Raw genomic sequence first — 13,476 nt, forward strand, 5'->3', positions numbered from 1 at the left:
ATTAAAACTAAAAGGGGAGGGATGGTTTTAAACTACACATTTAAAGCCCAAACAAGTGGCATAAACACATGTTCCCACTGTTGTTGAGAAGATCAGCAACTTATCTTTCATTTGCATCTCAGATAAGATCTTTCCTATAATAACAACATTTATTCCAAATGTTGCAAAACGTGCATGTAAAATATGACCTAATATTTGCAAATATTTGTTTTTAATTATTTCCAAAAGGGAAAAAGGAAAACAAAGAATGAGTCATAAAATGTTAAAAATCAAAGCTGCAATACGGCACGTTTTGAACATTTGGGATCAGTGATTCTGTGCCGTCAAAACAGATGAGAGCATCTCCTCTCCCTGCTTCTACTATGCCACGTGTGTTGTACATGCCTATGGTTGTGTCTGTATGCCTGGCTGTGCAGGTCAGTGAATTCACTTTATGTATGCGGGGGATGATTTGTCTTCATGTGTTTTCACATGAATGGATTGCATTTCACATAGCTTACAATTCACATGTAGGCATATGGCTGACATCCTACTCTTACAAATGGAATAGGTGGCCAGCGTTCTGTAACTTCATTTCCCATTTGTATACTTAAAGCTTCAGTAGGCAACATGATAACCTTTCAGCATATTGTAATTCAAGTGTTCTGAGAGATAACTAGACTTCTGCACCTCCTCATGGCTCTGTTTTCAGGGTTTAACGCCACTAACTTCTTTAACGCAACTTGCGATTTTTAGGTCATAGCGGGCTCAGTTTTAAAGCTAGAGAGAAGATCCTGGTATCATATGAAACTAAACCTAAGCAATCCATTGGAAAAACTGCCATGGCCATTTTTAAAGGGGTCCCTTGACCTCTGACATCAAGATATGTGAATGTAAATGGGTTCTATGGGTACCCACGAGTCTCCCCTTTACAGACATGCCTACTTTATGATAATCACATGCAGTTTGGGGGGCAAATCATAGTCAAGTCAGCACACTGAGAGCTGTATGATTTGAGCATATTTTTTATGCTAAATGCAGTACCTGAGATTCATACGCTCTCTCCTCATTGTAAACAATTGAAAATAAGATGCTGGCCCTCAGGAAAAAAACGCTATATGGACACTCGGCCTATAGCTGTCACTTTGAGCACAACACTTGTAATACAGGACACAAGTCATCCAGCACATACACTTTTCTCCTATCTCCCTTCAGGGAAGCGTCTACTGAGCATTAGAGCTCGGACCTCTCGCCTCAGAGACAGTTTTTACCCTCAGGCAGTCAGACTACTGAACAGCAGCACTAAATGAATACAGAGCTGTGGATTGTTTTATGGATGTTTTAGTTTGTTTTATCATTTTATTCTCAGGTATTGTCTTATTTATTGTAGTATTTATCAACTGTACTATTTATAGATTTTAAGGGCTGAGAGAGAGCCAGGGTAAAATGCATTTCATTGCATTTCATTGCACACTGTACTTTTAAATGCATACGACAAATAAACTTGAAACTTGAACTTGAACTCTAACAACACCACTGGAAGGCCTCTATGAATTCACCCACCGCTGACCTCTCTTACAGTAACAGGATGATTTGCCTTACACTTCTGAACTCTGCACTGTCACTCTTATTCAGCCACAGACCGCCCACCCACCTCGGGGCCCGAAGCAGACGACAAAGTGACAAAGTGTGTTAAATGTGTGAGCGACTCACGTGACGTCTCCAGCGTAGTGGCGAATACGGAAGTGCTTCTGATGGTCCATGGTTTTGTCCGTGGGGCAGAGCTGGAAATGAGGAGGGGGGACACTGTGAGTTTAGAGCGGACTGTATAAAATATCACATCAAATATATTACAAACATTTACAGAGTAAAGACGAGGAGGGAATGATGGCTGCATTTTAGAGCCCCTGTTGTTTGAAAAGCATCTTATGATGTCTCTAAAGGCACAACATTGGAGAAACTCTGCTCCCTACTGACTGCAATGCAAAACTGCACCTGTGTTTTAGTAAATGTTGAAGTTACACTGCAGTATAGAGTCTCTGGCTGTATTCAAAACCACCTACTACATATAACTGACGAACGTAGTATGCAGTATACAGCACATACGTGATTTCTCGGTCTCAGACATTCTCAGAAGTCTTTTTTTTTAATATATTTCCTTCCTCATTGCCACTTTTGAGTGTTTTGGTGTTTTGGATTGCCTTCCTGTTTATTCTCAGAAGTGAATTTAGTGATGAAATAGTTACAGAAAATGTAAAAAACAAGCCGTTTTTGGTTGCTGTTGTTGTAACCGTAGCCTGTACTGTTCCAGCGCTTTGCATTGTGGGATACAGTAGGTCAGGTAGACTGGTCTGATGCATACTGGAGATTTTTTCCAAATCAGTACGACATCCAGGTATTTTTGGCGTATTGTAGATTTTGCCTTTGTTCGCACACTACATGCTACATTTTGGCCAAATCAGTACGTACTACTAGTATAGTATGCGGTTTTGAATACATCCTCTGTAAAAATCAAACCAAAATGGTAAATGGTAAATGGATTTACATTTATATAGCGCTTTTCTAGTCTTCCGACCACTCAAAGCGCTTTACACTACATGTCAGTATTCACCCGTTCACACACACATTCATACACTGATGGAAGAGGCTACTAAGGTGCCAACTTTGCCCATCAGGATCTAATCTAAATACAAATTCACACACCGATGGCTAAGCCTTCGGGAGCAATTTGGGGTTAAGTGTCTTGCTCAAGGACACATCGACATGTGACCCGGAGCAGCCGGGGATCGAACCACCGACCTTACGATTGGTGGACAACCTGCTCTACCCTCTGAGCCACAGCCGCCCAAAACCTGCATCTTTTTTAAGAAGAAATACTAAAATATTGCTATTCAATGTTTCACTTTGGCATTACAACTTAGGCAGAAAATAATGTATGTTTTTTAGAGTCTAAGGAGGATATGTCAACAACATATCACCACTTCCTACTAAATAAGTGAAGTTATGACCATGTTTTCATCATATCAGTTTCATTCTGAGACAGCAGCCTAAAAAAAGGTCCCCTGAATATCGATATGAGCGGGAGAGATGAAGCCTGACAGACGACGTTGTGATCTGTGATCTCACCTTGCGGGAGGTGTAGTGGGGGTGCTGGGCCAGTTTGGTGTCCATGCTCTCCAAGCAGACTGTGTCTGTTACTTTACCCACAGTGAGGCAAGCCTCGTCCAGAATGGAGATGATGCCTTTGTGGGGTTGCTCCACGAGGTCCACGATGATCTGGTTGTTGTCGTATTCAATCTGTGAATGAACAGTACGATTGTTAAGAAAGAGGGACGTGGATGGAGTGATGTTTATGAATCATGTTAGTACATGTACTGTGTGTGGGGTTTTGTACAAGTGCATGCTTGTTCACTTAAGCTACGTTCACACTACGAGTGACAAAAGCAACAAAACGGCCAGCTATTGTCAGTGTCGTCGCTTAGTCACCGTTGAAGTGTTGTTCAAGTGCTAGTTGACGTAATTGTAATTAAAAAGTACTGGGAACTGGCTAACGGAAAACAGAACAGGGTGAAACCAAAACATAGGATTGGTTGATGCTTCACCGTATCATTGGAGCGCTGAAAGACCAGCTCAACTTTAATTTGTAGCACATCACGGCCGTCACGCAGCGACAAGTGGGCGTCAGTTTGTAGCTTCATGTCACCGGCTTCCATTAAAAATGACTGGTAGCCTGAAGCTGTGTCTGCTCGTAGTGTGAACGCAGCATTACAAGCTTACATTTGTGTGTCACATCTGCACCAAATGTATTTATTTAGTCTGGCTTTTATGTAGTGTTTTATAGTTTTTTAATTTTATGTTATTTATTGTTTATACTTATTTTATTTATCATCATCATTATAGTGTTTGTTTTATTTAATCAACATTTTATTGCTGATCATTATTATCTCTTTTATTCTATTTTATTTTATTAAAATTTCATTATTTTAATACAATCTTTTATTATCTTAAATACCCATCTCTTATTGCTTTCTTACTCAATTAACTATTTACACTGGTTGTTTTGGTGTGCATTAGTCTCTAAATACATTTTTTTTTACATTCTACATTTTGTCAATCGTCTGTACAGCCCTTTGAATTGCATTTGACTTGTTTGAAAGGTGCTATATAAATAAAGTTTGATTGATTGATCTCCCAAAAATTATTTTTCATAGTCAACTTTCTCACATTAGCAAACTAATTTTAAGATAAGATGCAACTTTATTTATCCTTAGGGGAAATTGTTGTGCAGCACTTGTAGTACAAAGTGGGAAAGAGTGCAAAAGATTATCAGTAAAGTGCAAAAACTGAATGTACACAATACCAGAGATGTAAACAGGTTAAATGGTAACTTTGGTATTTTTCATCCTGGACCCTATGTTCCCATGTTCCCATGTTTTTTTGTCAAAGTGACTAATGGGCACAACACTTTTTGAAACCGGTCCAGTATTGAGGGAGAGTGTAATCGCTCTGGGCAACTCCTCACCGTCAATGTACGTCCACTAAAAGTGCTTGTTTTTGCCACTGACAGGCTCAGATTGTTATTATAAGTGTCTGACAACATTATGGAAAGAACCCTATAGAGAAATGAAACCTTTTTCTTACCTTTCTGTTTGTTATTGTGTCATGTGACTGGAAGACAATGGTGGAAGTGAAAGTGGAGAGAGGAGCGCTACGGGACACTGGTGTTGTCAGAGTTTGCTGTGTTGGAGTATAGCGCAAGTACAGTGGACGTACAGTACACTGATGGCTAGGAGTTGCCCCGAGCGATTGTTTTACAGCTTGTTTAGTCGCTGCTGTCTGCAGCGTTCTCGCTCAATACTGGACAAAAATATATAAAATGTTGTCCCCATTAGACACTTGGGGCGCTTTCACAAATAAAAGTCCATTTGGCTAGTCTGAATCTGAGTGAAATTGATACTTTTGGTTCATTTTCTATTTAGTCTAGACTGAAATATTTCCAGAGCAGCGTGTGCGAAGGAGCAAATTTATCTTTTTCATCTTGAAAGCTGCCACTTCTACGCAGGAATTGAGGCAATACTCCCGAAGTGTTTTCACTTTGATTCGGCACTGATCTACTGTGTGCACCAATCCCTCCTCCTCCAGTTCATCTCCAATGACTTTATAAACGTCACTATTTTTGTGGCCTGTATTTAGCATATTCTGTATATTCTCTTTGGCCCAGATGTCAAGCAAACATTGAACTTCTGCAGAAGTCCAGGTCAGTCCTCTCCCACTCATGTTAGCCAGTCGTTTACTTGTGTCCATCTCAACAAATGTCCACGCAGGCAGCTTGCGTTTTGGTTTGCTTAGAAAGGTCCGAGACCACCTTTTGCAAGCAGCCTCGGACCGGTTCTTTTGGTCCGCACCAGAGTACGAGTACTGCGTTCACAGTAATGAAGAGTTGGGATGAGAATGTGTTGCTTATCCGCAAGTGTGTGAGGCAACTAAAAACACCTGAATAATGTTAGGGAAAACATTCATTAATTCCCTACCCTAGCCTCACACACTTATTTGTCACTACACTGTAAGAACTCAGACAATGTCCTGTCCAGCTGCTGAATGTCAACTGCAGATGGTGAACATATGAGTATCAGTTGATCTGCAAATGTGTTTTTCTGTGTGAGCAAGAGCAAAAAGAAAGACCAGTGGACATGCAACCTCTTGCATGCGAGTGTTGTCTTGTGTGTGTTTCTCACGTGTGTCCAGGTGATGCCCTCTCTCTCGTATTCTCCCTGTTCCTGTAGGAGGATCAGCTCGATGAAGAGCTGCTGCAGCTTCTCGTTGCAGTAGTTGATGCAGAACTGTTCAAAACTGGCCGCCGACAAGAGAGGAACAAACACTTGAGCAACGGCATCAACAACGATTACGATACAGTAGATTTCACAACACAACAACACCGACCTGTTGTTGTCAAAGATCTCAAAGCCGTAGATGTCCAGCACGCCAATGACTGTGTTTTTCCCATGAAGCACTGGGTTGTAGTTCTTAACTTCAATGACGCTGTTGATGCGGTTTACAATCCAGCCGAAGAGTCTCTCATATAGAGCCTGCAGCCGGGAAATGAGAGAATGTGTTTAACAGAGCTGGAGATTCAAACAAATGTGACAACTGTGAAAATTGGATAAAAGGAAAGCATGTCACAGTGATGATGTTCACATCATTTTCTCATCCTAGAAAAGCTGTGAAATGATTAATCTGTATTAAAGCATCAATCTCATCCTGATAAGCTACTTTGTCAAAATAAATTGGGCTGTATGATTTGTAAATTAACACACAAACAAGTCAACAGCACCTTGACGAAAGCGTCTCGTCCAAAGCAGGCGTCCTGCTCTGTGTGTCCCTTCTCGATGACCTCGCCGCCGCCGGTGGCCACAGTGCGGAACAGCAGGCTCTTGCTGACGCTGTCCGCCTCCGTGGATGTCAGCTCGGAGATGTGGTTAACGGCTTCGAGTCCCAGGATCTGAACGCTCTCACCATCGCTCTCAAACTGCAGTTCACCCTGAAAAACAGACCATTCTGCTTCAGTATAGATCCACGATCCTATCAATCACTACTTGATGCTTTTGGTGTTGGTGATCTCAAAGATCAGAGCTTAGTCTGCATGGATGCAAAATAGGGCTGTCAATCAATTAAAATATTTAATCACAATTAATGATTAATGAAGCATGATTGTCCATTTTTTATCTGTTCAAAATGTACCTTAAAGGGAGATTTGTCAAGTATTTAATACTCTTATCAACATGAGAGTGGGCAAATCTGCTTACTTTATGCAAATGTATGTATATATCTATTATTGGAAATTAATTAACAACACAAAACAATGACAGATATTGTCCAGAAACCCTCACAGGTACTGCATTTAGTATAAAACAATATGCTCAAATCATAACATGGCAAACTGCAGCCCAACAGGCAACAACAGCTGTCAGTGTGTCAGCGTGATGACTTGACTACGACTTGTCCAAATGTGATTATCATAAAGTGGGCATGTCTGTAAAGGGGAGACTCGTGGGTACCCATAGAACCCATTTACATTCATGTATCTGGAGGTCAGAGGTCAAGGGACCCCTTTGAAAATGGCCATGACAGTTTTTCCTCGCCAAAATTTAGCATTTGTCTGGAGCGTTATTTAACCTCCTTCACGACAAGGTAGTATGACATGGTTGGTACCGATGGATTCATTAGGTTTTCTAGTTTCATATGTTACCAGTATCTTCACTCAAGTTTTAAAACTGAGCTCGCTACAACCTAAAAAACACGAGTTTCATTAATACGTTAAAGAAATTAGTGGCGTTAAAACGAATTTGCGTTAACGCGTTATTATCGTGTCAACTTTGACAGCCCTAATGCAAAATCGAAATATACACAGGTGTTTTATATTTTTCATATAGTTTTAATTGTAGAATATCTGCATTAACTTTTCCTATGTTGAACAACCCGTCCGTGCTGTAACTTACCAACAGAAGAATGGAGGCCAGGATCTGATAAATTGAGTTGATCTCCTCTGTTGAGAAGCCGATCACTTCCAGGGCACTCATCACCGCTTTGTGGTTTGTGCGATCATTGTTAGAGGTCTTAAGGGGAAAAAAAAAGATTTGGGATTATTATCTCAGAAAGTACAAAGGCAAATTTAAAATTTGTGTCGTGAGAAGTTTGTTTCATTTCATACCAACATCAACATCAACATACCAAATCTCTCATTTTGTCTGCAACTAAGAATGTAAAGGCGACAAACTCACGGCAGTTGCGGCTCCCTCTTTGGTGTAAATATAAACAGCAGGATCGTTCTGTAGATGAAATGACTCCAGCATCCCGTCTGAGCCTCCACGGAGTAACTGTTATAGATACACATCAAACATACAAGTTCACATCCAATCTAATGTTCACTCTGCAGGACCTACTGGAGCGGTAATCCACGATATTTTACTACTTTGACAGTCCCGATGTGAGTTCAGGGAGTAATATGGAGCATCATCAGCGTATGTTTTGCAGCACAAATTAGAGTTTACCTGGTAGAACGAGTGGAAGTTCCTCTCCCCGTCCTGCTGCTGGACCACCCTGGACTGAAACAGGAGAACAGATTGTTGTATTAAACAAACATCTACACACACACACACTGCCATACAATTATTCTGTGATGGCCGATGCGTTCCAGGAGTTCTTTTTAAAAGTTAAGTGTTGTTTGTTGTCCTGCATTGTCTGTTCTTACTTTAGTTTTCCTCTAAATTGCTTTTCAACTGCCCCAAGAGGAAGGGTTGTTAGCTTGTCTGGTCGAGCAAAGAATTTACTAACTGAAACTGAATTTATATTAAGCAAAATAATGTAAATTTTATTCTGGATTATATGTTTAATGTCTCTTATATTTGTCTAATATTATAGTTCGCTCTTCCTTTGTAAAATGTGTCGCTCTGCTGACAGTAGACTTGTCCATATTTGTGATTGGTCAGATGCTGCAAACACCGCCCCTCTCATGTGAACGCGCTCACAGCCAGATGGAGAAACCTTGGGTTGATTCGCCGACTTGATAACCACCGTCGTAGGACCGCTTAGCGGGATCTCGGTTGTTAGGGGTTAGTTAAGCCAGATAACAAGAAGATACCCTGGGTATGTTGAACTCGCTTCGTAGTACAGGCCTCAGATGTGCAATGAGTTTCCGAGGTAAGAAACAACAACTAACAGAGCTCTAAAAAGAGTCAAAGCAAGTTTTCTAGTTCAAAAGAAAAAGTGAAAGAAACAATCTGAACTCAAAGTGCAGCATGTCATGTGGCCAACTGTCACTTTCATGTTTCATAGACAGATTTTCACCTTGATGGTTGCTGAACTTTGGTGACAAATTGTACATTTAAAACTAGGTCTTTGCTCCTGGATTTCGAGGGATTGACACCAAAGCCTTACACATAGCGCTGGTGTTTTAGCTGAAAATGCATCCGATCTCCGCTATAGCAGCGCTCAGGATGTCTCAAATTAACTCCATGCAGTCAAGGATGGATCATCCAGATTGCTTGAGAAATTTAGACAAATCCACCACGACCAAGCGACAAAATCTCCACCGTCTGTTTTCGATTAGTGTTTAAGTATAATTGTTTCTTCAAGAGAAGCACTGGAAACCAAACCCATCACCAGTTTGTGTGACACTGCTCAGCACCACTTTGACTACTGATGCAGAAACTGGACCGCTTAGTAACAGCGTGGTTATTCCTGCCCTCTGAAAATGAATCATGGCACCATCATTCACACCAGCTCTGAGTGCCAGACGGTTCTTTAACGGAGCGGATAAATACAGCAGTAGCCCCAGGTGAGCCATTCATTAACACGCAGCAGCACATCGGCTTCGCAGATACATCTATTCATGGATGTTCCCTCGCACCTCTTTGTCATCACCTCATGAAACATTCATGTTCAGGAGAGAAGACGTAATTTAAAAACTAAATGAGCAAAACTTTTCTGTACTTTCCTTTGGAGGTGGGCTCATTATGTCCCCAACGAGCGCAGAACTAGTTTGTTTTGGGGTTTCTTGGAGCCATGAAGGTCCCCCGTCTGCAGTTAAAGCCCCTCCATCATCCTGCCCACCCACCCAAACACCAACTCCCTCCCTCACCTTCTCCAGCAGGTAGTTGTTGATGTGTCCTCCGGTGGGTTCCCCATTGAAGTTGAAGTTGATGTCCATGTACTTGCCGAAGCGGCTGGAGTTGTCATTGCGATTTGTCTTGGCGTTCCCGAAGGCCTCCAGCACACAGTTGGATTTGAGCAACACATTCTTCACACTGATTCATCACATCGTGGTAACCGTTGATGGAAACGTGTGAGAAACAGCCGTCAGGGAGGAGGAAATGGAAAAGAAGAAAGTGAGATGATTTATGGTAACATCATATTCTCATGATCTAATTATTTGTGTTGGATTTGAGGATAAAACCTGTCTGGATCTACATTTCAGTTTACAGCACTGCCTTAATGACTTAATAGTTCTATTATATTATCTTTCATATATATATATATATATAAGCATCACTCACCTCTCGACCTCTGCCCTCTGGCCTGGGTTTGTGATGGCTGCGATGTACTGCATGATGTATTTACTAGCTTCTGTTTTTCCTGCCCCACTTTCACCTGAAAGACAAAAACACACACAGCTTTCACAACACTGATGAACAGATGAGTGCAGCTTAGGGCTGAACGATTTTGGAAAAAAATCGAATTGCGACTATTTTGACTGATATTGCAATTGCGATATAATTTGCGATATTAGAGGGAATGATCATTTTTACATCACTATTCACATTTTCATTGAAAAACATATAAAAATGATTATGGTGTGATTTTTGATCATTCTGTACCAAAGAAAGATGTTTTCATTAGTCTGTAGAATATGATGTGTATGCCAGGACATCTCTACAGAACCACAATATTTAATTCAAAACGGTATTTTGACAAATACTTTGCAGCAGACTTTGATAAAATGTTCATTAAAGGTCCCATATTATAAAAAAGTTAGATTTTCATGTTTTTTTTATTATAAAGCAGGCTAAAGTCCTATATAAATACTGTGAAAGTATCGAATCACTCAATCCACAGGGAAATACACACAGCCCGTATTCAGAAACTCTGCATTTGAAACAAGCTGTCAGGATTTCTGTCCATTCGTGATGTCACAAATATACAATATTTAGACTCAAGACTACAATTTTAAACGTAAACATTCTAAATGTGTCCCAGTTTATTTCCTGGTTGCAGTGTATGTGAACAACATCAGCTGACAGGAAATACACATGGACCCAAGCTGTTGCCTAGCAACGCAATTCTGTTGCAATTCCATTGCAATTCCGTCAAAAAGCGCTAAAACGGAGCGTTTCAGACAGAGGGTAAATACAGGCATATCCAGGCAGACAGTATGAGGAAAATAAAGTTGTTTTTTTGAACATTACAGCATGTAAACATGTTCTAGTAGAAACACGAAATACAAGTATGAACCTGAAAATGAGCATGATATGGGACCTTTAATTGTGCAACCCCAGTACAGCTCCATAATATAATAATTATTACGCCATGTCTCTTTAATCAGGAACAGCTGTATTTCTTTAGGAAACGTAAGAGAGCAAAATTCCCTCGCCAAGTTCTTGTTAACTTTTACAGAAGAGCAATAGAAAGAATTCTGACTAGAAACACTGAAAACTGGTATGGGATGTGCATGGCCCAGGACAGGAGGGCCCTCCAGAGCATCATTTGTACCCATCTACCGAGCATCAGTGATATCGGAGAGGCAGGGTGCCTGTGCAGAGCCCAAAGGAAACTAAAAGACAATACCCACCCCAGCAACAGCATGTTCACCCTGCTGCCGTCTGGCAAGCGATACAGAAGTACCACCAGACTACAGAGCAGCTTCTTTCCTCAGGCTGAGACTCCTCCTCCTCATCCTCCACCATAAATAAATGACATGGAACTTTCTGTTATGCTGGTTTTGCACATTACCAAACCACTAAACCAAAGTCTCTATATATGTATATAAGGATTTGTATATAAGTAAATATTTTTTATCTCATTTCACTGTATTCTATTCTAATGCAAATAATTGTCTATGTTCTATGTATGTGCAGCGTGAACAAGCTACAACTTATGTTTCATTGTGCAACCCTGTGTTGTATAATGACAAATAAATGAACCTTATAACCTCGTACAGGTTTGATTCCTTGTGGAGTGGAAGACTGTGAAGGTGGTATCTGAGCTGTTGAGTACTTGAATCCGATTAACATATGATGCATAATGAATGAGGATGCAGACATGCATATGAATATATTGTAGCCTACTGTATGATCATAGAATAAACATAGAGACAAATAATAGTATGTTAGTACAGTTACAAGCAGCATCAACACAGGCAGAGTCACTGGTGTGCTCTGACCAAGAGGAAGACTGGAAATATCTTAAATTTGATGATTTTTATCATTTTTGGTTGCTGAGCCAAGACTACTCTGTAGGCCTGGCAAGAATACTTAATTACTTAATACTTAATTTTCTTAAATATATCTCGATCAAAATATTAAGTACAAGTAGGCCTACAAGCCAAATATACTTTTATAGACTTTTCTGTATACTTGTCAGTATAAGCCAAGTATACTTAGACTTTTCTGTACACTTTTCAGTATAAGCCAAGTATACTTAGACTTTTCTGTACACTTTTCAGTATAAGCCAAGTATACATAGACTTTTCTGCATACTTGTCAGCATAAGCCAAGTATACTTAGACTTTTCTGTATACTTGTCAGTATAAGCCAAGTATACTAGACCTTTCTGTATACTTGTCAGTATGAGCCAAGTATACATAGACTTTTCTGTATACTTGTCAGTATAAGCCAAGTATACTTAGACTTTTCTGTATACTTGTCAGTATAAGCCAAGTATACTAGACCTTTCTGTATACTTGTCAGTATGAGCCAAGTATACTAAAGTATACGTTTGTTAAGTATATCTCTGATAAGTACATAAAAAGGTCAACTGAAAGTATACTCTCTTATTTTAAGTTTAAAAGAAGTATACTAATAGCACACTTGAATAAACGTATTTTTGGTAAGGGTCTTTGGGTAACAACATATATCTTTTCATCTGGCGCCACACGCAGGCCAAACCTGATGATTAACAGAGGTAGGGATCCAAGAATAGCAAGGTTGTCTGTCCATTTAGTTTTTTTTATCCATCTAGCAGTTTTGTTTTCACATGTATAATGAAAACAGCCCACAAACAAGTCTGCAATCAGGTTTGAATTTAAAGTGCGGTTAGTAGTCCTGCATTGAAAACTAATCATACACCGCAGACAGCTCACAGTTTGCAGACCTGTGGCTCATGAGGTGATGCTAAAAGTGTGAAAGAGACAGACCTGATATGACGATGCAGGTATCTTTGGCCCGTCTCTTCATGGCCTTGTAGGCAGCATCAGACACTGCGTACAGGTGAGGAGGGTTTTCATACAGCTCCCGGCCTCGGTACGCATCAATGGTATCTGTGCCGTAAATGTCCATCTGTCGGTACGGGTTAACGGAGACGACTACTTCTCCAATGTAGGTGTAGATACGACCCTTCTCAAACCTGTTCAAACAAAAGAAAAATATGTCATACTTCACAAACATGTACAGGTATAATATAGATGCATAAACAATAAAGATGCTGTGTGTACAAATATAGGATATTTAATTTATTCAATCATTCATTTAAGGGACAAAAAGGCGTTTAGCTTCATGACATTTTCACACCACCCATGAAAAAAGTTCCATAAAAGACCATGCACCTTTTATGACATACGTAACTTCCTGACGGGAAGTGACACAAGTGTGTACACTGAGAGCAGGAAATGAAACTTTGTGGTTGAAGGGCGTCACAGCCTTGTGTAACCTCATCCTCATGTAGCTTTGTTGAGCTAGGAGAGGTAAAACTGACGTGTCACAAGACATACTTTTATTTTAAAACTTT

At 40.2% G+C, this 13,476-nt stretch overlaps 1 protein-coding gene across 2 annotated transcripts in view; it reads right to left on the reverse strand.

Moving 5' to 3' along the window:
- myo1g (myosin IG) overlaps nucleotides 1–13,476 on the reverse strand; it is a 58,082-nt gene that overhangs the window by 36,756 nt on the left and 7,850 nt on the right. For both annotated transcript variants that reach the window (XM_037794174.1, XM_037794173.1), the window contains 11 exons: nucleotides 12,887–13,095; nucleotides 10,032–10,125; nucleotides 9,617–9,782; nucleotides 8,028–8,081; nucleotides 7,758–7,853; nucleotides 7,476–7,592; nucleotides 6,311–6,517; nucleotides 5,920–6,065; nucleotides 5,715–5,829; nucleotides 3,106–3,276; nucleotides 1,693–1,763 (listed from right to left, as the gene is read on the reverse strand). In XM_037794174.1, coding sequence (XP_037650102.1) covers nucleotides 1,693–1,763; nucleotides 3,106–3,276; nucleotides 5,715–5,829; nucleotides 5,920–6,065; nucleotides 6,311–6,517; nucleotides 7,476–7,592; nucleotides 7,758–7,853; nucleotides 8,028–8,081; nucleotides 9,617–9,782; nucleotides 10,032–10,125; nucleotides 12,887–13,095 — 1,446 coding nt within the window. The remainder of the gene's footprint in view (nucleotides 1–1,692; nucleotides 1,764–3,105; nucleotides 3,277–5,714; nucleotides 5,830–5,919; nucleotides 6,066–6,310; nucleotides 6,518–7,475; nucleotides 7,593–7,757; nucleotides 7,854–8,027; nucleotides 8,082–9,616; nucleotides 9,783–10,031; nucleotides 10,126–12,886; nucleotides 13,096–13,476) is intronic.

Source organism: Sebastes umbrosus, chromosome 15 (assembly GCF_015220745.1).
Source record: "Sebastes umbrosus isolate fSebUmb1 chromosome 15, fSebUmb1.pri, whole genome shotgun sequence".
NCBI lineage: Eukaryota > Metazoa > Chordata > Actinopteri > Perciformes > Sebastidae > Sebastes > Sebastes umbrosus.